The sequence below is a fragment of the Hylobates moloch genome, unplaced genomic scaffold (assembly GCF_009828535.3).
Source record: "Hylobates moloch isolate HMO894 unplaced genomic scaffold, HMol_V3 SCAFFOLD_23, whole genome shotgun sequence".
NCBI lineage: Eukaryota > Metazoa > Chordata > Mammalia > Primates > Hylobatidae > Hylobates > Hylobates moloch.
This window is the reverse complement of record NW_026652298.1, coordinates 31,254,278-31,279,745: the sequence shown is the minus strand read 5'-3', so window position 1 is coordinate 31,279,745 and position 25,468 is coordinate 31,254,278. Positions and strand designations below refer to the sequence as shown.

The following is a 25,468-nucleotide window of genomic DNA, read 5'->3' as shown; positions in this document are numbered from 1 at the left end:
CTCCGTCTCAAAAAAAAGAAAAGAAAAGACAGTAGCTTATGTTCATTTCAAGCACCTCTCATCACAGTCTAGTTCCATGGAAAAATTCCAGCGTTTTCTACATTGGGTGCTGCGTCGTCGAAATCGGCACATTCCATGGAGGAAGGAGTCCTGCTTTGCTGCATGTATCCTAGGGTTTAATGTTGGTAAATGAATCACTCTAGCATTTGTACAAGGCTCCCTAAGACTCCTGCAGCAGTCGACCAAGCCCAAGGACATAATTGAAGATTATGGAGAGTCCTGGAGCCTTGTTTTGAAAAAGACTTGAAATACACATAGGAAGAAAGGCCTAAAAATAAATGTTCACTTGTCTCTGCTGTGAAAAAAAAAAAAAGAAGAAACTTTAATTATTGATTTTAATCATTGTAGGAAGCTTTGATCATTGATTTTTTTTAAGCAAATCAGCTTATTTTTTTAAACTAACATACCATAAAATTAACTCATTTTTGTATTTAATTCTGTGAATTTTGGGACATGTATGGATAGGTGTGAACACCACATAATCAGGAGATAGGACAGTTTCATTATCGGAAAAATATCCCTCAGGCTATTCCCTTTCCAGTCATTGATTTTTAAACCTTTCTTCTCTATGACTTTAATGCTATAAATTTTCCTGTAAGCACTGCTTTACCTGCATCCAGTAAATTTTAACATATGAGGTTCATTCAGCTTTAAATTTTATACAATTTCCCTTTTGATTTCTTGTGTTTTGTCACGTATATAATTTCTAGCTGTGTTTCTCTTACTGATTTTTCTCCTGCTTTTGGATTCCTTCCCCCATTTTTTGCATGCCTGGTCATTTTTGATTGGTTGACAGTTACTGTGGTCTTTACACAGTTGGATGCTGGATTCTTCCTGTAAATATTTTTGGGCTGATGGTTAAGTTAATTGGAGTTGGTTTGTTCCTTTTTTGAGGCTTGCTTTTAAGCTCTGTGAGAGCTGGTCCAGACAGCCTTTAGTTTAGGACTAACTTCGCCCTACTACTGAGACATTACCCTTCTGAGACTCTACCGTGTCCCATGGTGAGGTGGTCTCTCCACACTGGCCAGCCCTGTGTGAGCTCCAGGAATTGTTCCACAGGCTTCATTCTGGCAGGTCTTTCCCTTTCTTCATGTGCATGCACAGACCAGAACACAGCAAGGCTCTAAAGGAACCCTCTGCACATGTCTGAGCTCTCTCTGTGCAGCTCTCTCTTCATTTCTCTTGTCCATGAATTTTAACCGTTTGATCTCCCTGAACTCCAGACTCTGCCTTTTCTGAGAGAACCACAGTCTTTGGGTTTTCTGTCCCTGTGCTGAGGCCTGGATACTCTCACTGGACAGCAAGCTGGAGCAATCACTGGGCCACCGCCTTTGTGCTTCTCTCTCTCAGGGATCTCTCTCCTATGCTGCCTGTTCATCCAGAGTCTGATAACCATTGTTTTGTATATATTGTCTTGCTTTCTAAGTTGCCTGAATCAGAAGGATAAATTCAGTCCATCTTGGCCAGAAGCATAGCAGCTTTAAAGAAAAAGTTTGATTGAAGTCTAATTGATATGCAATAAACTGCACATATTTAAGGTGCACAATTTGATGTTTTGACATATGTAAATACCCATGAAATCATCACTATGATCAAGACGGTGTATAATCCAGCATTCCAAACATTTCCTCATGCCCCTCCCTTGCTTCCCACACCCCTCTCCCCAAGTAACACCAATCTGCTTCCTGTCATTCTAGATTAGTTTGCACTTTCTAAAATTTTGTATAAACAGAGTCATGCAACATTTACTCCTCTTCATGTGGCTTCTTTCAATCCACATAATTATTTTGAGATCCATCATGATGATGTGTGTATCTGTAGTTCATTTCTTCTTGCTGAGTAACATTCCATTGTATGAACATACCACAGTTTTATTCATTCATCTGTTAATGGAAATTTGGGTTGTTTCCAGTTTTGGACTATTACAAACAAAGCTGCTGTGAGCATTTGTGTGGCCCCATACAATGTATGCGCATACAGAGAGTTGTATGAGCATATACGTTCTTTTCTCTTGGATAAATACCTAGGAATGGAATGGCTGAATCATATTTCTCATATAATTATGGGAGATACGTGTATGTTTGCTTTCATTTTAAGATACTGCCAAACTGTTTTCCAAGATGCCTGTATAATTTTATATACCATCACCAGTGTACAAGAGTTCTAGTTCCTTTACTTCCTTTCCAACATTTGATGTGGTCACCTTTTTAGTTTTCACCATTCTAATAGGTTTGCAGTGGCATTTTATGATCTTAATTTGCATTTCCCTAATGACATTGAACATCTTTTCATGTGTTTCTTTTGCCATACATGTCTTCGTTGGTGAAGAGTCTTTCGAATACTTAGCCCATTTTTTAAATTGAGTTGAGTAAAAAAATTGTTGTGTTTCGAGACTTTTGGGTTTTTTTGTTTTGTTTCTTTTAAGACGGAGTCTCACTCTGTTGCTCAGGCCGGAATGCAATGGCACAATCTGGGCTCACTACAACCTCCGCCTCCCAGGTTCAAGCAATTCTTCTGCCTCAGCCTCCTGAGTAGCTGGGAGTACAGGTGTGCACCACCACGCCCGGCTGATTTTTGTATTTTTAGTAGAGACGGGGTTTTGCCATGTTGGCCAGGCTGGTCTCGAACTCCTAACCTCAAGTGATACACCCGCCTCGGCCTCAAGAGTTCTTTATGTATTTTGAATGCAAGTCCTTTATCAGAGGCATTTAGCAATGATTTCCCCCAAGTCTATGGCATGTCTTTTCATTTTCATAACAACGTCTTGGGAAGACCAGATGTTTTTTAATCTCCATGATGTTCCTGTGGCACTTTTTAATACCTCCTTCTCTCTGTATTTTTTCTCTCCCATTCTGGACTGCCAGGCCTTGGAAGGCAGAAACCATGTGCTCCCTGCAGTACCCAGCCTACCGCCTGGCACTCAGTCAGTGCTCAGCCAGAGTTTGCTGATTGGTTGCTGCTCAGCTATGTGGCACATCCCCAAGGCCATCTCTTCCTGGCAGCCTGTAGCTCAGGGCTTCAGCAAAGAAGGTGCTGTCTGTGTGGTGTAGATGCCAGGCTCCATGGGACAGTTGGCAGGCTCCTCATCTTCTGGGTGACTGGCGTTCTCCGTGGTCTTCCTCCCTGCAGCCCTGACCTGTGCAGGGAGCAGAGACGTCATGGCTTACCGGGTGTGCTGCTGTGCACCTTCATCCACCTTATGCGCTGGAGAGTCCACTCACCCGTGTTCCCGCCTGGGCATCCTACCTCTTTTTCTCGAGAATTTCTTCTTAGAAGAGTAGAATTGTATATTCAAGGAAATTGAATTCCTTCTTCCATTTTCTGCTAATGCTATTCATGTATTGATTCATTCATTCTTCCAACAAATATTTTGGAAGCCCCTGTTAGATGCCAGGCACTGGGATCAGTATTAGGGATGCAGTGGTGAACCAAACAAATGCTTTCATGGAATCTGGATTCTCTTAGAGGAGACAGGCAGTAAACTAGTAACCAAGTAAAATAATCCCATGTAGCGAGAAGTGCAACAGTGAAAATAAAACTAGGTAATGTGGTGGGGCAGGCTGAGGGTAGAGGGTACTACATCCGCCTGAGCAATCAGGAGAGGCCTCTTGGAGGCTTAAGTGATCAGGAGGAATAGGCTTGCAGTTTCTGATGAATTTCCTCAGGTAATTAGTTATTCAGCAAATGCATGTGGAGCACCGGCCATGTGCCAGGCAGTGTGCTCAACATGCAGACTACAAACTCCAGGCAGACCAACCCAGGCTCTTGCCCAAGAAAGCATCAGTCATTCTTGGACAGAAAAGTCCTACAAGGAGGCTGTCAGCACAATAGAGGGTCACTTGCCTGGTGGTGAGTGTGGACTCTGCCCGCAGGAGTGAGGACCCGTTTCCTGAGGACACCTGGGCTATGGTAGAGGGCAGAGCAAGAAGGGGCATGAGAGCCTGTGGCATATCCGTCGGGTCACTGCCCGTTCCCCAGGGTGAGCGGCAGCATTCCGAGGCAGCAGGGTGTCCCGAGAGGCAGGCATCTGGAGCCAGTCTGCAGGGGGTGGCACAGACAGCGACTGAACTGTGTTCCTATGAGCCGTGTGGGGCTGCTGGGGGGCAGTTGGTCAGTTAGTTAGCTGACCCACTCTGCACCCCTCAGAATGGGTTTGCAGTAATTCAGCCAGCAGGTGGGAGGGATGAGAGGTGAAACTGAGAGGCTTTCTTACCATTCAGCAGATAGTTGCTGAGCACTTGCTAGGGCAACGCCCTGTCATAGGCACTCAAACAAGCCCAGATGAGTCTCGCTGAAGTGAACAAGAAGATTCATTGTGACTGTGACAAATGGTAGAAGGAAATGAACAGGGTGGAGTGATGAGGAAGCCCAGTGGTGCTGCAGGGGTTACTAGGTGCTAGTCAGGGTGGTCGGGGAGGGCTCCTCTGAGGAAGGACCAGCAGAGCCACAGCCCAGAGAGTGAGAAGGAGCCAGCTCTGCAAAGACCTGGGGCAAGAGTGCTCCAGGTGAAGGGAGCAGCATGTAGAGAGGCCCCGGGGTGGGAAGGAGCAGAAAGTGGGCCAAGGTGAGGCTGGCCAGGTGGGCAGGGGCCAGGTCATGAAGGGCCTTGAAGGCCCTGAAGAGGAATTGCCATTTGTTTTCCAAGTGCAGTTGGAAACCCCTACAGAATTTTTAAGTAGGACAGTGATGTGGTCAGATGGAAGTTTTTAAAAGAAACGTTGGCTACCCGACGGAAAGTAGATGACTGCGGGTAGGGATGAGTTGCAGGAGGGAACACCGAGAGACTTGCTAAGAAGCTGTTGCAGTCGTCCAGGTGAGATAATGTGGATTGGATTAGGCTGCTGGCTGGGGAGTGGAGGAAACTGGAAGGACTTGTGATTATTTCAGCACTAGAGCCAAGACGTGCTGATGGGTTAGATATAGGGGTCGAGTGAAAGGGATGAGTCAGATGACTCCTGTGATTTGGCTTGAGCAACGATGGGGGTGCATTTACTAGGATGAGGAGACAAGGAGAGTCACTAGGCTAGGGGATGAGGGGTTCTGGCTGATTTGAAAGGAGTGGGCATGAAGGGAGGAGCCCGGGTAAGACTCAGGTTCCTGACTCCTTTCCCTGCGTGACAAATAGCAGTGCCATTTCCAGAACTAACGAGCATGGGCCTTGGAGTAGGTTTGGAGAAGAAACTGAAAAGTTCAAGTCCGGTGCCCCAAGGCCCAGGTGCCTGGGGAAGCTGCCTCGCTGGGGAGCTGCCACCTGGTTTATGCTCAGTCCTGGCCTGTGAGCACAGAGTCTGCATTTGGTGGGGCTTTGCTGGTGGAGGTTGGTTGAGCGATTGGTTTTTGGTTATGCAGCAGCTGGTCAGGCTGCCCTTGACCTTCAGCCTCACTTTTCCAGATCCTTAGCCCCCAAATCAGGCCCCCAAGTGACCTGGTCCCTTTCTCATAGATTTTTTCCTCATAGACAATTTTAACGTAAAATCCATGTTAATAAAAACCAAATGTGAGCTCAGGCCTTCCAGTAAATCATAATAGATTAGATGCTGCACCGAAATGAATATCCCACAGTGGAAAGGGTTGAATGGTTGGCGGAAGGCGCTTGTTGTGATTCAGTTGTGCCACATAATGAATTCTGGTTTGTTTCTGTAATAGAAAATGCAGGCTTTGCTCTTATATCAAGTCCGCTGAGTCCTGGGCCAGAGGTGGAGGGATGGGGGTGAGTTTTACAGATTTTGTATCTTGAAGGTTCCCCAGTTCAGTGACCAACCTTCTACTCCTGCCACTCCATTTGTCATTGTTTACCCAGGAAGAAGGATTCTTGGGCTCTTTGTGTTTTGTGTTTTGTTTTGCTGGGAAGTTAATGGAACATGGATGAGAGATATGGAAAAGGTTGAAAGGTAATAGGCTAAAGGGAAGCTTTGGCCATGCAGAGAACTTGCACAACGTCAGTTTGGATCTTGGCTGACACATAACCAGAATTGGAAGTACATTGGAAATCGGCCCAACATCTGGTTAGCTTTCGAAATCTTTGTTCTGTAGTCTTCCAAAGCTGTTAATACTTGTGTGACTGCAGCCAAGAAGACCTTGCGTGGTCAAAAGACATTTTTAAAAAGTTTGAACATTGTTTACCTGGTGTTCTCGTGGTCTCTTTATCCAGATCTGTCTAATTATTCTTATGCATCTTTGGTCTGGGTCTTTTCCATCTCTACCCTGAATGGGGGCTACTACTAAGGGGGAAGAATCCAGATATCAGTAACTGAGAGGGAAGCTTAGTAAGAGTTACTGACACTGTGCGGCCACACCTTTCCCTTCTGTTTTGGATTCTTTGAATGAGTTAGTTGAGGGTTCCGCCCTCCACCCCTGTGGACTGGGGACACCTGTTCTGACTCGGTGGGGACACCTGTTCTGACTCAGTGGGCAGCTCAGGCTTTGACCCCTCAGGCAGGGCTGTGGGCGGGGCAGGGAACACGTGGTCTGCTGGAAGCCAGAAGGAGCTAGTGCTCCCGTGAAGTGCAGCAGGGTTTCTTTGGAATTTGTCTGTCACAAGGCACTTACGAGTTGAAGCAAATAGGATAATGTATTATCCACAGTGTTTATTTCTGTCAGAGGGAAATGACTGGCAAAGAAGCTATTGGGTTTGCAGCAAAACCTGCCTTTCTGTGACCAAAAACCATGGGGTATGCATGTGTGTGTGTATGAGTGTCTGTGTGTGTATGAGTGTGTGTGTGTGTTTGTGTGTATGTCCTTGCACACAGGAGCCGTCTTACCTTTCACATGCATGCCCCTGTTTCACGGTGACATTGACCTTAGCCACTCAGAACCATCAGCCACCAGGTTGTTTCAGGCAGGAGGCTTAAACCTAAATCTAATGTTCGCCACAAATTAAATGCCATCCTAAGTACAGTGATGGCCATGCAATGATTGTTATAGAAAACAAAAATGAGAATAAGTTGCTTTTTCACTTGCCTTTGATTGTACCACCTTAAGATAACCAACTGCTGACAGTGTCGTATTTCTTTCTAGCATGTTTTGTGTGTGGGTGGTGGTTGGGCTTTTCTGCACAGCTGTCATATGGTGACTTCTATTTTATGTATGTTTCACCTTAATTTTGAGATTTGTCTCATCTTCTGCCCGAAATTTGATCAAAACTACTTAACTTTTTAAAAAATTAATTCAGCAAAAATGTATGGACTGTTGTGTTTGTGTCAAGAACACCGCTAGATCACATGACATACATAGCTTGGGAAGGTGGAGGGAAAGAGCATTAACCAGCCGGGATCATGGGACACGGCAGAGAGGAGGGAGGTAAGTGCCACATGGCTGCATTCAGGGCTGGGCTTTCCACTCTCCACATGACCTCAGGCAAGCTTCATGTCTGTTTTGAGCCTCAGCTTCCTCGTCTATAAAATGGAAATAATATTAGCCACTTCATGGAATGTCATGAGGATGAAATGAAGCATTCCACATCATATGCCTGGCTGATGGTCACCGTTTCTTCAGGGCTTACCATGCGAAGGCAGTCTTGTCATCTTAGCAGAATCCTTTGCTCCTTCGTTCCAAAGACACTCTGTCCTTCCCCAGAGAGACTGGTGATTTTGTTGTTGTTTGTTTGTTTTGACTGAGTATTTTGGTAAATGATAAGGCCTCCTTGAAAACACTTGATAGTTCGGAGTCACAGAGAGGATTTTAAAGGCCATGGTGGGAAAAAGAGCGGGGAGAGAGAATAGGGCCCCTGGCCCAGAAGGAGCTTTGGGGAAAGAAGGGAGATGTTCAGAGGGGTTTCTGTTGTATAGTTTTGCCGTGTGCTGTGTGGAATCACCTCTGCTCTCTGCCTCCCAGGGCTGGTGGTAAAATCTACCTCACATGGACTGCATGGCAGTAGCAGGTCAGTTTGGGGGAAAGGGCCGGAAGCATGGAGACTACTTGGAGCAGCCAGGGGAATGGAACCACCCCAGTCAGCCAGGACACAACCAGATCATGTCATGGCCCGCTAGCTGCCTCTCCTGGGCCCCTGCACTGCATCCACCCTCCAGGATCCTGTAACGAAGCCTTGCCTGTCCCTTCCCCCATCCTCCACCTCATCACCCCCTCCCTGGCTCTCCCCCACCCAGACCTCCCTGGCTCTGCTCCACTCCCTGCAGTCCCACCTTGGTTTGGCAAGTCCTGGCCTTCCCTGTCCAGTTCAAGGCAAACTCCTGTTCATTCTTTAGGCTCCAACCTGAGCAGCTCGCCACCTGAGAGGGGCCCCCAGCAGCTCGGCATGCCTCTTTTGGGCTGTCTGTAGCTTGATTTAGCTCTTGTTAGGTTTTTTCCTTTTGTTCTAATTTTCCTTTTTTTTTTTTTTTTTTTTTTGAGACAAGAGTCTCACTCTGTCACCCAGGCTGGACTGCAGTGGTGCAGTCTCAGCCCACTGCAACCTCCACCTCCTGGGTTCCAGCAATTCTCGTTTCTGAGCCTCTCGAATAGCAATACTACAGGCATGTGCCACCACACCCAGCTAATTTTTGTATTTTTAGTAGAGACAGGGTTTCACCACATTGGCCAGGCTGATCTCAAACTCCTGACCTCAGGCGATCTGCCCACCTCGGCCTCCCAAAGTGCTGGGATTAAAAACGTGAGCCACCGTGCCCAGCCTAACTTTCCTTTTATAACACGAATGATAAGGAAACACATCAAGTCATGCTCAAACTAAAAATTCTCATCCTTGCATTAAGCAGTGCTCAAACTAAAAATTCCCATTTGTGCATAATAATGAGAGGTAAAGTTGTTGGCCTGTGACAGTGCTTTTTCTCTTTCGATCCTGACAGCAGTCGTGGGGCGGGTAGTTACCATAATCATTCCCACTTCACAGGTGAGGAAACTGAGGTTCAAAGAGGTAAAGTATCAAAACAAATTTCCTCCCGTACCCCACTGCTAGGCTTCTCATTCCTGCTGTACCCAGCTGTCCCCCTAGGAGAGAGTGAGCCCAGGGACACAGAGGGGTGGCTGTTGTCAGCCCGAGAGGACGGGCCCCCTGCGTGCTCCTGGTGGGCTGGCTGTGTGGGTGCTGCCACCCTTTCCCATCTGGACCCCACCCACCTTCGGGATCATCTGAAAGTGGTTTGAGCTGTGTCTCTAACTTGCACTGTGACCTTGGGAAACAGCTTAACAACTCTGGGCCTTAACTTCCTCACGAAAGGAAAGGGCTGGACTTGGAATCTGGTAGAGAGAGAAGTGTTCCTATCCTCTGGGACCTTCCCTTATGGAGAGTTGAGAAAAGTCGAGATCATCTTGGGACGCTTTTCTTCCTGTCAAGAAAAGAGCTTGCCCCAGATTTCCTCATTGTTCAGAAATTCTAAGAGGACGGAGGGGCAATGATAGGAAAGAAACAAAATGGACCTCTCTGTGGAAATTCAAGCCCTGGCCTAGTTTGCCTGTTTCCGTGGTTCTGTGGCCACTGCCCCATTCTAGAAGGAGCGAGCAGCCAGGCCCTTTCTGCTGTCCTCTCTGAAGTGGAGTGATTGCTGGTGGGTTATAAAGTTGGGCAATGCACCTGGGATGCAGAGGAGCTTTTATTCCCCACCCCCAGAACCACTGACCGGCAGTTCTCAAAGGGCCAGAAATTAATGAGTAGGGAGATGTTAGGACAGTGTTAACATCTCTGGAAAAAACAAATGCCAAAAAGATTCAGTTGACATTCTTCTTGCCATTCAATAAGCCAGAATCCTTCAGAGTTAGACATTTAGCATTAACATGGGATACAGAGGCCACAAATTAAATTTTCACTGCAATCAAATTTTTTGAGGAAACCCACCTTTGTGGGGTGTTTTGGGGCAAGAGAGAGTACTACCCTACTCAAGCCTTTAGGCCGTCCCTCACCCTGGTCGTCTCCTTGGTATGACTTAGCCTCTTTCTGGGAGCTGGAAGGAATTCAGAAAAGCAAGATATATTGTTATGGCTTATTACATCAATGTGCATGTGCAGGAGTTACTTAGAATCCAGACAATCAGCTCTTCAATGCTATCTTCCACTATTTTGTCAAGGTTCTAAATGAAGCGTCATCTGGTACTCAAGGGACCGTATTTCAAGAGTTCCGAGAAGTGCCACCTTTCCCCCTTTTGTAGAATAACAGGAAAAGATGTGTTTCAAGCACAAATAATCCATTCAGTTCTCCAAGCTTGGATCAAGCAAAATATTTGTTTCTGTAAGTGTATTTTTCAAGAGCCACATCAGATGAGCAGATGAGGAGTTTGCAGACCTCTTACTCCAGGCAGGAACTGTTCTAGTATCCCTAACAGGTCTTCTGTCACTGCGGGTCCTGTGTGCTTCTTTAAGAGAAGTGACAACAGGGCTCAAAGTCACACACTTGCCTGTTCCTTCTTTCCTTTCCCACTTACCTTCCCCACCCCCATGTAATCCTTTATCTTTCAAATGCTGTTAGTTTTGGCAGGAAGAATTGTTGAATTTTCACTGGAGGAAAAATGATTCCCTTGCCTCTTTAATGATAGATCTCTGCTGTATTGGTGTCATTGTATTAGGTTGGCACAAAAGTAATCGTGGTTTTCCAATTGCTTTTAATGGCAAAAACTGCAATTACTTTTGTGCCAACCTAATATGTGCACCTTTCTGTAAGAAGGACTTAGCTTAGTGTCTTTCCGCTAGTGTCACCCTCAGGGGCAGGGGTGGCCTCTGCCTCACCTGGCTCAGAACTTGATTCCTCCTACATGTGTTGAGGGTGGGGCCCAGCTTTTGAGTTTGTCGTTAAAAGCTTGAGGGCACAATTGTTGGGGATGACTGTATTTCCTTAGTGTCTAGTCTCTCTTTCTCTAGGCCTGGGTTTCCCCAAGCGTAGAAGGTGCGTAATACGGGAGTGGCCTCAGGTGGCCCTCAGACCTGGCACACAGTGGCAGTTAATTGTGCTATGGGACGGTGTCCCCTTGTTCTGCTCCCTTCCCTTTCCTCTGCTATGTCTGGGAGAATGTCACCATTTGGGGCTAGCTTCTCTCCAACACTATTAAGTACCTGCCAACCACCCTTTTTGACAAAGACCAGGCCTTGGGCCACCATGAGTAGGCAGTCAAAAGTCATTGGCTAGAATGTAAAAACATTTTTTGATTTTTAAAAAATTATTACTGGCAATTATTGCATCAATCCTGATTTCCTATTTATAAGAAATAGAAAATGGCCTGCCTGCCTGCCTGCCTGCCTGCCTGCCTGCCTGCCTTCCTTCCTTCCTTCCTTCCTTCCTTCCTTCCTTCCTTCCTTCCCTTTCTTTCTTTCTTTCTTTCTTCTTTCTTTTTCTTTTCTTCCCTCTGTGGCCCAGGCTGGAGTACACTCGGCTCGCTGCAGACTCCCTGCGTCCGGCTCCCGTGATTCTCCTGCCCTGGCCTGTGGGCTGCCTGGGATTGCCGGCGCGCGCCACCACCCCTCCCTGGTTTCTCTCCCTTGGCTGGAGGGGCGGTTTCGCCATGTCGGCCAGGCTGGTCTCCAGCTCCTGACCTCCGGTGGTCTGCCCGGCTCGGCCTCCCGAGGTGCTGGGACTGCAGACGGAGTCTCGCTCACTCGGTGCTCGGTGTTGCCCGGGCTGCAGTGCGGTGGCGTGGTCTTGGCTCGCTGCAGCCTCCGCCTCCCAGCCGCCTGCCTTGGCCTCCCAGGGTGCTGGGATTGCAGCCTCTGCCCGGCCGCCGCCCCGTCTGGGAGGTGGGGAGCGTCTCTGCCTGGCCGCCCATCATCTGGGTTATGAGGAGCTCCTCTGTCCGGCTGCCCCGTCTGGGAGGCGAGGAGCGCCGCTGCCCAGCCGCCACCCCATCTAGGAAGTGAGGAACGTCTCTGCCCGGCCGCCCATCGTGTGGGATGTGAGGAGCGCCTCTGCCCGGCCGCCCATCGTCTGGGATGTGAGGAGCGACTCTGCCCGGCCGCCACCCTGTCTGGGAAGTGAGGAGCGCCTCTGCCCGGCCGCCCCATCTGGGAAGTGAGGAGCGCCTCTGCCCGGCCGCCCCGTCTGGGAAGAAGTGAGGAGCGCCTCTGCCCGGCCGCCCCGTCTGGGATGTGAGGAGCGCCTCTGCCCGGCCGCCCCGTCTGGGAAGTGAGGAGCGCCTCTGCACGGCCGCCCCGTCTGGGAAGTGAGGAGCGCCTCTGCCCGGCCGCCACCTCTGCCCGGCCACCCCGTCTGGGAAGTGAGGAGCACCTCTGCGCGGCCGCCCCGTCTGGGAAGTGAGGAGCACCTCTGCGCGGCCGCCCCGTCTGGGGAGCGCCTCTGCACGGCCGCCCCTTCTGGGAAGTGAGGAGCGCCTCTGCGCGGCCGCCCCGTCTGGGAAGTGAGGAGCGCCTCTGCCCGGCCGCCCCTTCTGGGAAGTGAGGAGCCCCTCTGCCCGGCCGCCCCGTCTGGGAAGTGAGGAGCGCCTCTGCGCGGCCGCCCCGTCTGGGAAGTGAGGAGCGCCTCTGCCCGGCTGCCCCGTCTGGGAAGTGAGGAGCGCCTCTGCCCGGCCGCCACCCCATCCGGGAAGTGAGGAGCGTCTCGGCCGGGCCGCCCCGTCTGGGAAGAAGTGAGGAGCGCCTCTGCCCGGCCGCCCCGTCTGGGAAGTGAGGAGCGCCTCTGCCCGGCCGCCCCGTCTAGGAGGTCTGTCACAGAGGCCAGAAGCAATGTGGGGGCTGGACGTGGTGGCTCACGCCTGTAGTCCCAGTACTCTGGGAGGCCAAGGCGGGTTGATCACTTGAGGCTAGGAGTTCGAGACCAGCCTGGCCAACATGGCGAAACATATGAAAAATACAACTGACAAACCAACCAACCAACCAAGTGACAACAAAACAGGTGTACCCTGGAGTCATACTCTAATTTTTTCTATTTTCCTCCCTTTCAGATCCTTTATCCCACTTTCTTTTTCTTCCTCTTCCTTCTCCTTCTTCTTTGTCAAATAAAGGATTGAGTTATTATCATTGATCCATACAAAGTCCCTCTCTCATTTATTTTCTTTAATTCCCACCCCCCATTTCTATTCCCCGTCTTCCCATGTGCAACCTTCCTAATATGTTTGATATGCATCTTTTTGTTTGTATGTACTTTAGGAAAATGTTTATTGTTTTGTGTGCAAAAATAAAAATAAAAATAATAAAAATAAAGAAATAGAAAATGTATGTTTTAATACATTTATGTAAGTTCAGTTTATGGAGAGCTCTGCAATAAGTTATGGCACCAACAGCAACCAGTCATGACAGCAGTTGCCAAGAGGGGACAGGCGCAGTGGCTCACAACAGTAATCCCAGCACTTTGGGAGGCCCAGCACTTGGGGAAGCCCAGGAGTTCAAGTCCAGCCTGGGAAACATGACAAAACCCTGTCTCTACTAAAAACTAAAAAAAAAAAAAAGAAAAGAAAAGAAAAAGGAAAAGAAATCACTGAGAGGGAACATAAGTGGCTGAAGGTGAGGAAACCCCACTCTACAGGACCTTTCAGGATGAGGAGGTCACATAGTCAGGAGGCCTCCACTTAATATCCTTCTCCTCTGTTCCAGGCATGGATCCTGAAAAATTAGAGCGAATCCAGCTCCCTGTGCCAAATGCGGCCGAGAAGACCACCTACAACCACCCGCTGGCTGAAAGACTCATCAGGATCATGAACAACGCTGCCCAGCCAGGTGCCCCCTTGGGGTGTTGTCTGTCCACAGGGCCACACAGTTGTAGGGAGCAGACCCCACTGGGAGCCTGAGCCCTGGGTGCTAGGCCTGAGCCTTCTGAGAATCCGGGCCCATCCTAGCCTCTCCCCCTGCCTCTCAACCCCTGCATTCTGGGCCAGCCCTCCTGCCTGCTGGGACTGTGTCTTTAGCTCTGGGTCTCCTTTTGCCATCCCACCCCCTGCCACTTGGTAACCATCTTTCTTCTCCTTCCACACCCCGCCTTTCTTTTGCTGAGATTGTCAATGTTTGTCGCCCCCACCCCCCTATCTCTGGGTGGCCCAAGGTGATATTATGAGAAAGAACTAGGCTGAGAGTAGAGTGAGGGGAGAAGGTTCGAAGGTTTAACGGGCCGGTAGACGTAGGAGACAGAGTTTTGTTACCAGCAACAGTTGTGGGTAGGTATGGAAACAGGTAGGAGTGAGAATACGCTTGGAGAAAAACTCACTTGGACTAGGCAGCTGAAGAGAGGTTACGCTAGTGCTGGGGCTGAGTGGGGTGGGGCCAGGAGAGCCAGTGGAGCCGAGACCACCCAGCCTTCTCCTTGGTCATCCCTGGGGCTTGTATTATGTTTGGGAAGACCTATTTATTGTGACAGCGCTTTTTCTTTTCTTTTTTTTTTTTTTTTTTTTTTGAGACAGAGTCTCGCACTGTCACCTGGGCTGGAGTGTAATGGTGTGATCTCTGCTCAGTGCAATCTCCACCTCCCAGGTTCATGCGATTCTCCTGCCTCAGCCTTCTGAGTAGCTGGGATTACAGGTGCACACTACACACCTAGCTAATTTTTTGTATTTTTAGTCGAGACAGGGTTTCACTTTGTTGGCCAGACTGGTCTCGAACTCCGGACCTCATGATCCACCCACCTCGGCCTCCCAAAGTGCTGGGATTACAAGCGTGAGCCACCGCGCCCAGCCTGCTTTTTCATTTTTTAGGTAGAGCCCCTTTTGTCACCTATTTTCACCTGACTTACAAGGCATTAACAAAGGGACAGGCAGGGAGGTGGGCAGAGGGGTGTATCTGCCTTTAGTTTTTTCCCAGTGACCTATCGTGGTCTCTGATGTTTCCAAGGCCTTAGAGGCGTAGCCTGAAGACCTCCTCCTCTCCACAGTGGGACCGTTTCCCAGAAATAAAGTTGAAAGACCCACAGAGGAGTTTGCATAAGAGCAGTTGTCCTGCAGTCAGTCAGTTACAGATGCTTCTAGGAGAGATGCCAGATGCGGGTTTTGGCATTCTGAGTACCTGCAGTCTACCACTACCCAGCTATGAGACCTTGGACAAGTCACTTCACTTTTCTAAGCCTCAATCTTTCAAGCACTCATTGCAATAGGTTTTTATAGAGATTCCTTCAGGAGCTATATAAAGTGCTCGGCACTGTGCCTGGCTCACAGTAGTAAGTAAGTAATAGCATAGTAAGTAAGCTGTGTTAGAGCCCTCTTGCTCTTGACAGAAACCCGACTCACTCTGGCTTAAACAATACAAACAGACAAAGCTGTGTTAGCTTATAAAGTCTGCTGACGCCTGGCTTCAGGCAAAGCTGGATCCAGGGGCTCTAACAGTATTTTTCTACCTTTGGCCTCTGCCACCTTCTGGGTTGACGAGTTAAATGCCAGCCCCTCCAGCTAGCCCTTTCTCCACTGAGACTCTAGACTTACTCTATGGGAGACACTTAGATTTGAACAGTCTAGTTGGAAGAGAGATCTCGAAGTGATATTTGCAGAATACTTTACAAAGATTAAAAATGCTGGCAAGGGTGAAGAGGTGGCCGACGTAGATTATAATGCTTGTGCCCCTCAGGGCATCACCACTGTCCTCTGCTCAGCCCAGCACAAGGAGAATTTCTCTTAACCCAGCAGTTCCAACAAATTGTGAGGTTGAGCCTTACTGGCTCTGACTGGCTTCCTTGCCTGGTTCTTACCTAGTCACTGGGACCAAGGGAATATGGAGCACCCCAACTGGCCAGGTGATGTGCCCAACCCTGGAAGGGGGAAGGAGGACCAGCTCCACCCAAATCACATGACCCAGAGTGGGACTGGCAGCTCTCTAAGGGAAGTGGGGGTGCAGGGCCACTTTCCAGGCCTCAACAGTGTTTGGTCACCCTCTTTTTCCTGCACCCTGTCAGTAAAGGGACTTCAGGGAAGTATTTGTTATAGGTAGTTTTGATGGAGAACATTGAATTCTAACTGATGGGGAATGGTTTGGGCATCGGGGGTTCCCTCTGTGTCCCCACTGGATGTTGGGAGCCATGAGCAGTTGGTCTGTCATCTGACCTGCTAACCTCAACGTGGATAGGCAGGAGCCTTGGGCTTAAGGGCGCCCCACCCTGGGTGTGCAAGGCTTACCCTGGTGTGCTGTGCAGATGGGAAGATCCGGCTTGCGACGCTGGAGCTGAGCTGCCTGCTTCTGAAGCAGCAAGTCCTGACAAGTGCCGGCTGCATCATGAAGGACGTGCACCTGGCCTGCCTGGAGGTAACGCCCTCTCCCCTCCTCCTTCCTGTGGGCCAAGGGAGAGGGACAGGAGAACACGAGGGAAGCTGCTGGCATCCAGATAGGAGCCCTGGCCTACGGTGTCATCGGTCACCAGCTAGAAGCAGCAGGGGTTCTCTCTCTTGAGACCCCACTCCAACCTACTTATTCAGCAGGGACTTCCTTTCGACTGAGACTCGCTGAAGAGTCCACTTATTTGAGTTTTAGTAGTTTCTGTTGCAATTATTTGGTTCTGTATTTGTCCTCAGGATTTCTGAATTTTTTCTTTGGTATTACAAAAGTTTTTTTGCACATACAAACACATTAACACACATACACACATTGATTATGATTTTTGTGCTTAAAATATATGTTAAATTTTCAGTGGCTTTTATGGTACCTCCTCTTATTTTCTATATTTATTTTAGAAAATTTAGGAAGTACAAAGAGGTAAAAGTAACAACTATAGTTGACATTTTGGCTGTGTCTATGCACACACACGTATTATATATGTAAATAATATATTTAAGTATTGTATAAGCAAATAGTTATATACATAAAGAAGTATATTTACACATGCAATATGTAAATATACACTACATATAGTTACATATGTAATATGTAAATATGTACACGTGAATATATGTAAAGGAAACATCTATTTACATATGTAAATGAAAATTGATTTATAAGTGTGTATATATGTTTGTGTGTATATATATACACACACACACACACACACACATAAATGAATTTTTTGTCTTATACAAATGTAGTTGGGCCAAGTGCAGTGGCTCATGCGTGTAATTCCAACATTTTGGGAAGCTGAGGTGAGAGGATCACTTGAGGCCAAGAATTTGAGACTAGTCTGGACAACATAGTAAGACCCTGTCTCTAAAAAAACAAAAAAAATTAGCCAGGACATGCCTCTAACCCAGCTAGTCAGAAGGCTGAGGCTGGAAGATTGCTTGAACCCAGGAGTTTGAGACTGCAGTGAGCTATGATTGTGCCACCGCACTCCAGCCTGGGCCACAGATTGAGACTGTCTTGGAAAAGTACAATAAAAAAGGAGTCGTAATGGCCGTATTTTATAACCCATTTTCCCCCAGTTAACTGTATATTAACAGCTTCTCATGCCATTACAATCAAATTACCTGTCCTTTCCCCATTTTCATTATGAGCTCTGTCTCCTTTCCTCTCTCTCGCTCATTAAGAACTATTTTATAGGCCAGGCACGGTGGCTCATGTCTGTAATCCCAGCATTTTGGGAGGCTGAGGTGGGCAGATCACCTGAGGTCAGGAGTTCGAGACCAGCCTGGCCAACATGGTGAAACCCCGTCTCTACTAAAAATACAAAAATTAGCCAGGCATGGTGATGGGTGCCTGTAATACCAGCTACTCGGGAGGTTGAGACAGGAAAATCACTTGAACCTGGGAGGCGGAGGTTGCACTGAGACAAGATCACACCACTGCACTGCAGCCTGGGTGACAGAGCAAGACTCCATCTCAACAAAAGGAAAAAAAAAAAAAACATTTTATATGTTAAGGATATTAGTCCAGATCTGTTTTATACACACTCATGTTTTAGAATTTGTAGTTTGCCTCACTTGCTCACCTATCTGAGACCTGCCTTCTTCACACCTTTCTTCTCTTTTAACAGGGTGCGAGAGAAGAAAGTGTTCACCTTGTACGACATTTTTATAAGGTAATTGGCAGAGCACAGATGGACAGCAGCATGGTGTGTCTTGTAGAAGCCAGAGTGTGGTGTCTGGTTCTATGCAGATAAACGTTATATGTCTTCAGTTATTTTTTATGCCTATAATTACTGAATAAAAATGCTCAATTTCATAGTCTCTAGAGCAGCAATATCTAAGCTTTTCTGTTCATGCTGTCTAATCAGTAAAATTTTTGAGGACTCAGCCCCAGTATATGATAATTTGTTTCTCAGTAATACATGGATTTGGTTATTTGGGAATAATTTTATGTAAATTGTGAACTATGTACATATAAACACATATAAGTAAATTATATATGATGCACTGATGTTCATAAGTTATATATGCTTACACATATAAAATTACTTATGAATTACATATGAATTTATGAACCATATACATGTATATTATGTATATTCGTATGTGCTAAGAAACCTTATACAGGCTTCTAAACCTTTATTACATTTATTGAGATTTTGTAAAGTGCCACCATGACTTTCAGTGTCTGAAAAATTTGCAGAGCTTTGTCTTCAGGTTCCAGATGGTTTTATAAATATCTAATTGCGGCCAGGCATGGTGGCTGATGCCTGTAATCCCAGCACTTTAGGAGGCCGAGGCGGGTGGATCACCTGAGGTCGGGAGTTCAAGACCAGCCTGGCCAACATGGAGAAACCCCGTCTCTACTAAAAATACAAAATTAGGCGTGGTGGCGCATGCCTGTAATCGCAGCTACTCTGGAGGCTGAGGCAGGAGAATCGCTTGAACCCAGGAGGCAGAGATTGCGGTGAGCCAAGATAGCACCATTGCCCTCCATCCTAGGCAACAAGAGTGCAAACTCCACCTCAAAAAAAAAATCTAATTGCCATGGTTTTGTTGTAGCTTTTAAGGCATACGTTTTAGTCCATTTGGGATGCTAAAACAAAACACCATAAACTGGGTAGCTTATAAACAATAGAAATTTACTTCTGGGCCAGGTGCGGTGGCTCACACCTGTAATCAATCCCAGCACTTTGGGAGGCCAAGGCGGGCGGATCACAAGGTCAGGAGACGAAGACCATTCTGGCTAACATGGTGAAACCCTGTCTCTACTAAAAATTACAAAAAAAAAATTAGCCTGGCATGGTGGCGGGCGCCTGTAGTCCCAGCTCCTCGGGAGGCTGAGGTGGGAGAATGGCATGAACCAGGGAGGCAGAGCTTGCAGTGAACTGAGATTGTGCCGCTGCGCTCCAGCCTGGGCGACAGAGCGAGACTCCGTCTCAAAAAAAAAAAAAAAAAAAAAAAAAGAAATTTAGTTCTGTCAGTTTTGGAGGCTGGGAAGTCCAAGATCAAGGCAGATTTGATATCTGGTGAAGGCTCACTTTCTCATAGATGGCGCCATCTTACTGGATGACCTCATTACCTCCCAAAGGCCTTACCTACTAATCCCATCACCTTGGGAATTAGGATTTCAACATATGAATTTGGGGGTTCGGGAGTGGCGGGGAGCAGAAACACTCAGGCCTTGCCAGCCTCATGTGTCTTTCAGGCAAGGCTCATCACTCGTCAGCCATGGTGGATTAATCCATAGGTCAAATAGTCATTTTCTAGTTTGCTGGCCTCCGGATCAGGTCTCTGCAGATCCTGTGAGTGATGGTTTCCCCTCTTAATGTGGCTGATGAAGATCCTCCTACAGGGGGAAGGTGGCAACACTGCTATTTCCTTGTTGTCCCCTGTACTTTCATTATTCGAGCCTCTTTAAGCTGCTGTTTCTTTGCAGGAATCGTTTGAAGCCACTGCATTATTGTCAGTGTTTGTTGAGATAAAATGAGGTTATATGATTTGGAGATTGACCTTGCCAGGCTCAGATGACCCCATCCAGCTGCACCAGTGCACATACCCAGAGAAGGGTGGCACCGTGGTGGGCCCCTACACACTGAGGAGGAAATCCCACTTTCCCCTTAGAACATCCCAAGCCACACTTGGCCTCCAAGTGAGGATACACCCCACTAGCAAAGCCCACAAGAAAGCAGAAACCTCAGGGTTTCATTAGTCATCTTTGAACCTCTTTCCAGTATAACTGCCCTAAGTTTATGTCCCCTAGAAAGCTTTTGGATTGCAAAAACAGAAAGACATATAGGTAGGCATTTTCCCAGAGGGTTATTCTTTATTATTAACAAAAGGAGGGCTTTATTTAAATTCTGGATCCCTTCTCCCAACCCAGATTTTTCTTACTTTTATCCCGTAACATTTATTATACCCTAAGTGTAATTTCTCAGCAGCTTTTAGATGTTTTCAGGAATTGTCTTTTCTGGTGGTGGTAGTTATGTCACACAAGAATATTCAAATTTAGTTGTAGTTCTGACAACTAAAAAAACCTAAAAAGGATCTATTACCTTTCCCACTGCAAGTGTGGTGTGTGTGTGTGTGTGTGTGTGTGTGTGTGTGTGTCTCATTCAGAACTTGTGAGAGAGCTGCAGCAGTTCTAAGGGTCATTGTCCAGTAGAGATTATCATGACAGTGAGTGCTCACACTGACCCAACCCCGACTGAGTGACAGCTTCTGTGCCTCCTTGCATTTCATGTGCATTAACTCATTTCGTCTTCACAATACCCTAGACAGACATGCCATTCTTGCAGTGGAACAAGGAGGCGAGAGGTATAAAGCTGGATTTGGTTTTGTGTATCAGAGCCAAGATTATGCCCAACATGCTGTTCTGAAGGGGCCCTCCCAGGCAGTCATGACCCTGAGGAACAACAGAACCCCGAAAGCACTCCTCAAAAACAAATGGAACAAGCCATGTAATTGTAATGTTAAACTTATTTAATTATACTCTTCCTTCTAGAGGTGTGGAGCCTCGTATCTTTAATATGGTAACTTAAACAGGATTGTCCATTTCTCTAGCCATTCTCGACAAAATAGATGATGTTAAACACTTGAAATATTAGCCTTTTCTATATTTTAATCCTACATAGTAGAATTTTTTTTTTTAATTAACTGCTTTGACAGAAGAATTCTAACTCCATATATTTAAAAAGGAAGAAAATTTTGAATAGTGCAATTTGATATTTGGTCTGTCATTTGAGTGTGTGTGTTTGTGTTCACGTGTGCATTTTACTTCCTGGTGATTTACGAGAACTCACTAATGAGAAACAGATGGCCTCTAAAGCCACAAACTAGAGTTTATAATACTCTGTTGTTTATGGAAAAAAATATGAATAATCTCCTCTTCCCTCCCTTTCTTTTTAGGGAGAAGACATTTTTTTGGACATGTTTGAAGATGAGTACAGGAGCATGACAGTAAGTGAGGGGCTGGGACACACTTGGGCTGGCGTGTGCCTGTGTCCCTGCCAAGCTCACCCTGCCCATCCCAGAGGGAGTTTTTTGACTTAGGGCTTTGTGACCAAATAGCACAGATTGATGGGGAAGCAGATTTAGAATGGTGTCTTGTGATCCCCACCACTGTTAAAATTTCAGACTATATTCACTCCCTCTAAGATGGGAGGTATCTGATGAATCAGGACGATTCTCTGCTATGAATAGTAATTTGGGGGGCGGTATCATTTTATTGAGGACTTATTCTGTGCTGGATGTGTATAGCATGCTGTACAGATTATATCTCTTAATCCTCACACCAACCAACGGTAATAGCTACTGCCATTGTCCCTTTCTTGCTGAATTAGTCTGTTCTCATACTGCTATGCAGAAACACCCAAGACTGGGTAATTTATAAAGAAAAGAGGTTTAATTGACTCACAGTTCCACATTGCTGGGAAGGCCTCAGGAAACTTATAATCATGGTGGAAGGCACCTCTTCACAGGGTGACAGGAGAGAGAATTAGTGCAAGGAGAAAAAGTGCCAGACACTTAGAAAACCATCGGATCTCATGAGAACTCACTCACTATCATGAGAACAGTATAAGGGAAACTGCTCCCATGATTCAGTTACCGCCACATGGTTCTGCCCTTGACACGTGGGGATTCTCACATGTCTCACCATTTGAGGTGAGATTTGGGTGGGGACACAGAGCCAAATCATTTCACTTGCCAGTGAGAAAACTGAGTCAGAGAGGTCTAGTGATGTACCCAAGTCTGCCTGGCCGGTGAGTGGCAGAGCCAGGCTTCTAGAGGAGGACAGCCCAGCCCCCAGTCCCCTGTGCTTCTCCATGTATTGTGTCCCTGCCTCCCTGTTTGCCGCTCCACTGGAATGTTTCAGCATGCAGCTCTCCCTCCAGTCTGCAGTGCCAGCCCACGGGCTTCCTTCCTTCTCCCGCAGGCAGAATCGCAGGAAGCCATAGGTTCAGAAGATCCCAGCTTTCTCTGCTTTGCGCGTTTGTCTGTTATCCCAGCACCTGCCCTTGGCTAGGTACTCCATAAGTACGTGATAGATGATCCTTCTTGTGGATATTACCCAACAAAGCATGTGTGATTTGGGAAGTTTATAGTAAACCTAAGTGTTTTAAGTGTCGAAAAGAAAAAGGCATCGTGTACTAATTGGCTCCTTGGCTTCGCAGCCCATTGCCTAGAATCTGGACAGCCAGGCCCTCACCACGTCCTTTGTTACTGCATGTCTGAGGCTGCTGTGGAGCCTTTTCAGGGGAAAGGTGTAAATTAGCGTAAGTCATCTCCAGAAACACCCCAGCAGCCCCCTGTGCCAGGCCTCCATGGGCTACTCATCCACAGCCCCTCATCATTCCTGCAGCCCCTTCGAGAGAGGCTCAGTCTTCCACCCTTCAGACCATTCATTAGAGTGGAAGGGATTCAGTTGTCATTTGCCATTTCCTCTTACCCCCGAGACATCCCCCTGCAATGTCATTCCCTACAATTTGGTTTCCTGTTTGGAAATGTCAGGTTCCTATGGTACTTGACCATGTGGGAAAGCTTGCACTATTAAACCCCTGCTCAGTGTCTGCTTTTGACAATGCAACCTTGAGTGCATTGCTGAAATTCGGAGCCTTGATTTTTTTTCTTTTTTTTTTTTTCGAGAGAGAGTTTTGCTCTGTCGCCCAGGCTGGAGTGCAGTAGTGCGTTCTCAGCTCACTGCAACCTCCGCCTCCTAGGTTCAAGCAATTCTCCTGCATCAGCCTCCCGAGTAGCTGGGATCACAGGCGCCCACTACTACGCCCAGCTAATTTTTGTATTTTTAGTAGAGACGGGGTTTCACCATGTTGGCCAGGCTGGTCTCGAACCCCTGACCTCGTGATCCTCCCGCCTCGGCCTCCCAAAGTGCTGGGATTACAGGCGTGAGCCACCGCACCTGGCAATTTTTTTTTTTTTTAATCCATAAGATGGGGGATCCCTACCTCAGAGCCACCCAGGCTGTGTATGAAATAGCCAACAAGAGGCCTCGTGGGTCCATACACAACAACAAATACTCATGGGTCCATACACAACAAATACTTCCTCCCCCTCCCACCATGGGGAGCTTCCCGGGTTTTATTTGTTTGTTTGTTTGTTTTAATCAAGCATGTATTGTGTGTCCTATACAATGCCTGGCATTCCAGAGAAATACAAAGGTGCCACGCCCTTGCTCTGTATCTGAAAATCAGTCCTCAGCCTTCAGGAATGCAGCTTCTGAATGGAAAGGAGTGGGGACAGGCCCTCCAAGGCCAGCCACTGTACCAAAGTCAGACCATGACTTGTGACCTTTCCTTCATTTCCCTTATGGCCTCTGGTTTAATGCAAAAGGTTCAGTGAGGTGATGGCCTAGCTCTGCCCCCAGCAGGCTTGAGGGGTTCATTGGGAAGGTTGTAGGGGACAGCAGGAGTAGAGGGGAAGGGAGCTGCAAGTGAATGAGTGAGGCAGGAGCTGCCACCCCTGCTGGGATAGAGGATTTGGAGTGGGGGACCTCAGGCTTCTGGAGGAAAGTACTTAAAGTGTCCAAAAGAAAAAGGCAAGCAGCATGCACCAAGTGGCTCCTTGGCCCCCTGGCCCATTCACCGGGTGTCTCACTATGTTTTCTGCAGCTGTAACAGAATACCACAGACTTAATTTATAAAGAAAAGAAATTTCTTACAGTTCTGGAGGCTGGGAAGCCTAATATCAGGTGCCAGCATTTGGCGACGGCCTTCTTGCCATGTCATCCCATGGTGGAATGCGGAAGAGCAAGACAGAGCAAGAGGGAGCAGAACTCACTCTTATAACAAACTCACTCTCACCATCATTGAGCCACACCTTCGATAACAACATTACTCCATTCATGAGACCTAATCCTGTCTTGTTAGGCCCTACCTCTCAGCAGTGTCACACTGGGGATTAAGTTTCCAACACATGAACTTTGGGGGACACGTTCAAACCAGGTGTCTGGGCCGCTGAGCCCTCCCTACATCCCTGCCCTATGTAGTCAGCTTTACCTAGCAGGAGGAGGAAAGTGGTATGTTTGAAGCCCACTTTCTGAAAAGAGAAGACACAAGGAAAGCTCGTGATGTTTGAAAGAGTAAAATGAATCCTGCAGAAAGCTCACCCTTCCTCTGTGAAGCCAGGGAAATGAAATGTTAGTGTTCACCAACACGTATGCATTGATTACTACTACTGATACAGCAGAGATCTGGGAGAGGTGGCAGGGAGGGGATGTCACCCTGTGTCTTAATCATCAAAGAAGGCTTCACAGAGGTGGTGTGGAAAGAGGCAGTCAGCTCTGGCCCAGTGGCCGTGGGCATGTGCCTTTCTTCCTCTGAGCTCAGTGTCCTTTTCGTGATGGGCCACCAGCACCTGCCATCCAGCAGGAGGTGATCCCAGCACATGTCTGGCACTTAGTAGATGCTCCAAAAATGATTGTGTTATGTTATCCCAGGTAAGATGTGAAGGGGACAAGGAAGGAAGGGGAAACATTGGTCCTAGGGTGGGAATCACGGAGGCCCTGGAGCAAGACAGGCCTGGGCTCATGTCTTGGCTCTGCCACCCACCAGCTGAGTGACCTTGGATCAATTTTTCTGCTTCTCTGAGACTGTGTTCCCTCATCAGCAAAGTGGGAAGCAGCTCCTCAAAAGCCTTTAGGTCACAGCCTGCCACAGTATCAGCACTCATTAAACAGAAGCTGCCATCGCCACAGCTGTTATCATCACTGGAAGGACAGAGAGGAGGAAGCAGGTGGCAGATGGGCTTGCACCCACAGGGGTAAAGCATACCTGGCCTCCTGCTGAGAATCCCTGTCCCTGCTGAGGTGGAGAGGGAATGCGAAGAGGAGCGAGCTTTTCACAGCAAGGATGCAGCTTCTCAAGAGTCTGAGCTGCTGCTTCAGTTAAAGGAAAAATGTGCAATTCAGAAAACCAAAAGGCATATTGCTCACTTATCTGGTGGCCTCCGTGCTTTACTTCAATCTAAATCCAGGGTTTAGATCCCTCATTTACATTTACTAAATGCGGGTGAAGGTGAGGGGCCTGTGTAACCTCCCCCGGCCCCTTCTTCCTTCCAAGTAAGGGACCTGCTTTGAGGTTTCCTGTAATGTCTCTTCTAGATGAAGCCCATGAACGTGGAATATCTCATGATGGACGCCTCCATCCTGCTGCCCCCAACAGGCACGCCACTGACGGGCATTGACTTCGTGAAGCGGCTGCCATGTGGCGATGTGGAGAAGACCCGGCGGGTGAGTGAGCGCAGGGTCATCTCCTGGG

General features: G+C 47.6%; 1 protein-coding gene across 9 annotated transcripts in view; it reads left to right on the top strand.

The window, feature by feature from the left end:
- The window catches only part of CLEC16A (C-type lectin domain containing 16A), a 240,436-nt gene that overhangs the window by 85,509 nt on the left and 129,459 nt on the right, over positions 1–25,468 (top strand). For all 9 annotated transcript variants that reach the window (XM_058434075.1, XM_032145444.2, XM_058434074.1 and 6 more), the window contains 5 exons: positions 13,543–13,665; positions 16,058–16,167; positions 17,825–17,869; positions 21,105–21,155; positions 25,312–25,440. In XM_058434075.1, the coding sequence (XP_058290058.1) occupies positions 13,543–13,665; positions 16,058–16,167; positions 17,825–17,869; positions 21,105–21,155; positions 25,312–25,440 (458 nt within the window). The remainder of the gene's footprint in view (positions 1–13,542; positions 13,666–16,057; positions 16,168–17,824; positions 17,870–21,104; positions 21,156–25,311; positions 25,441–25,468) is intronic.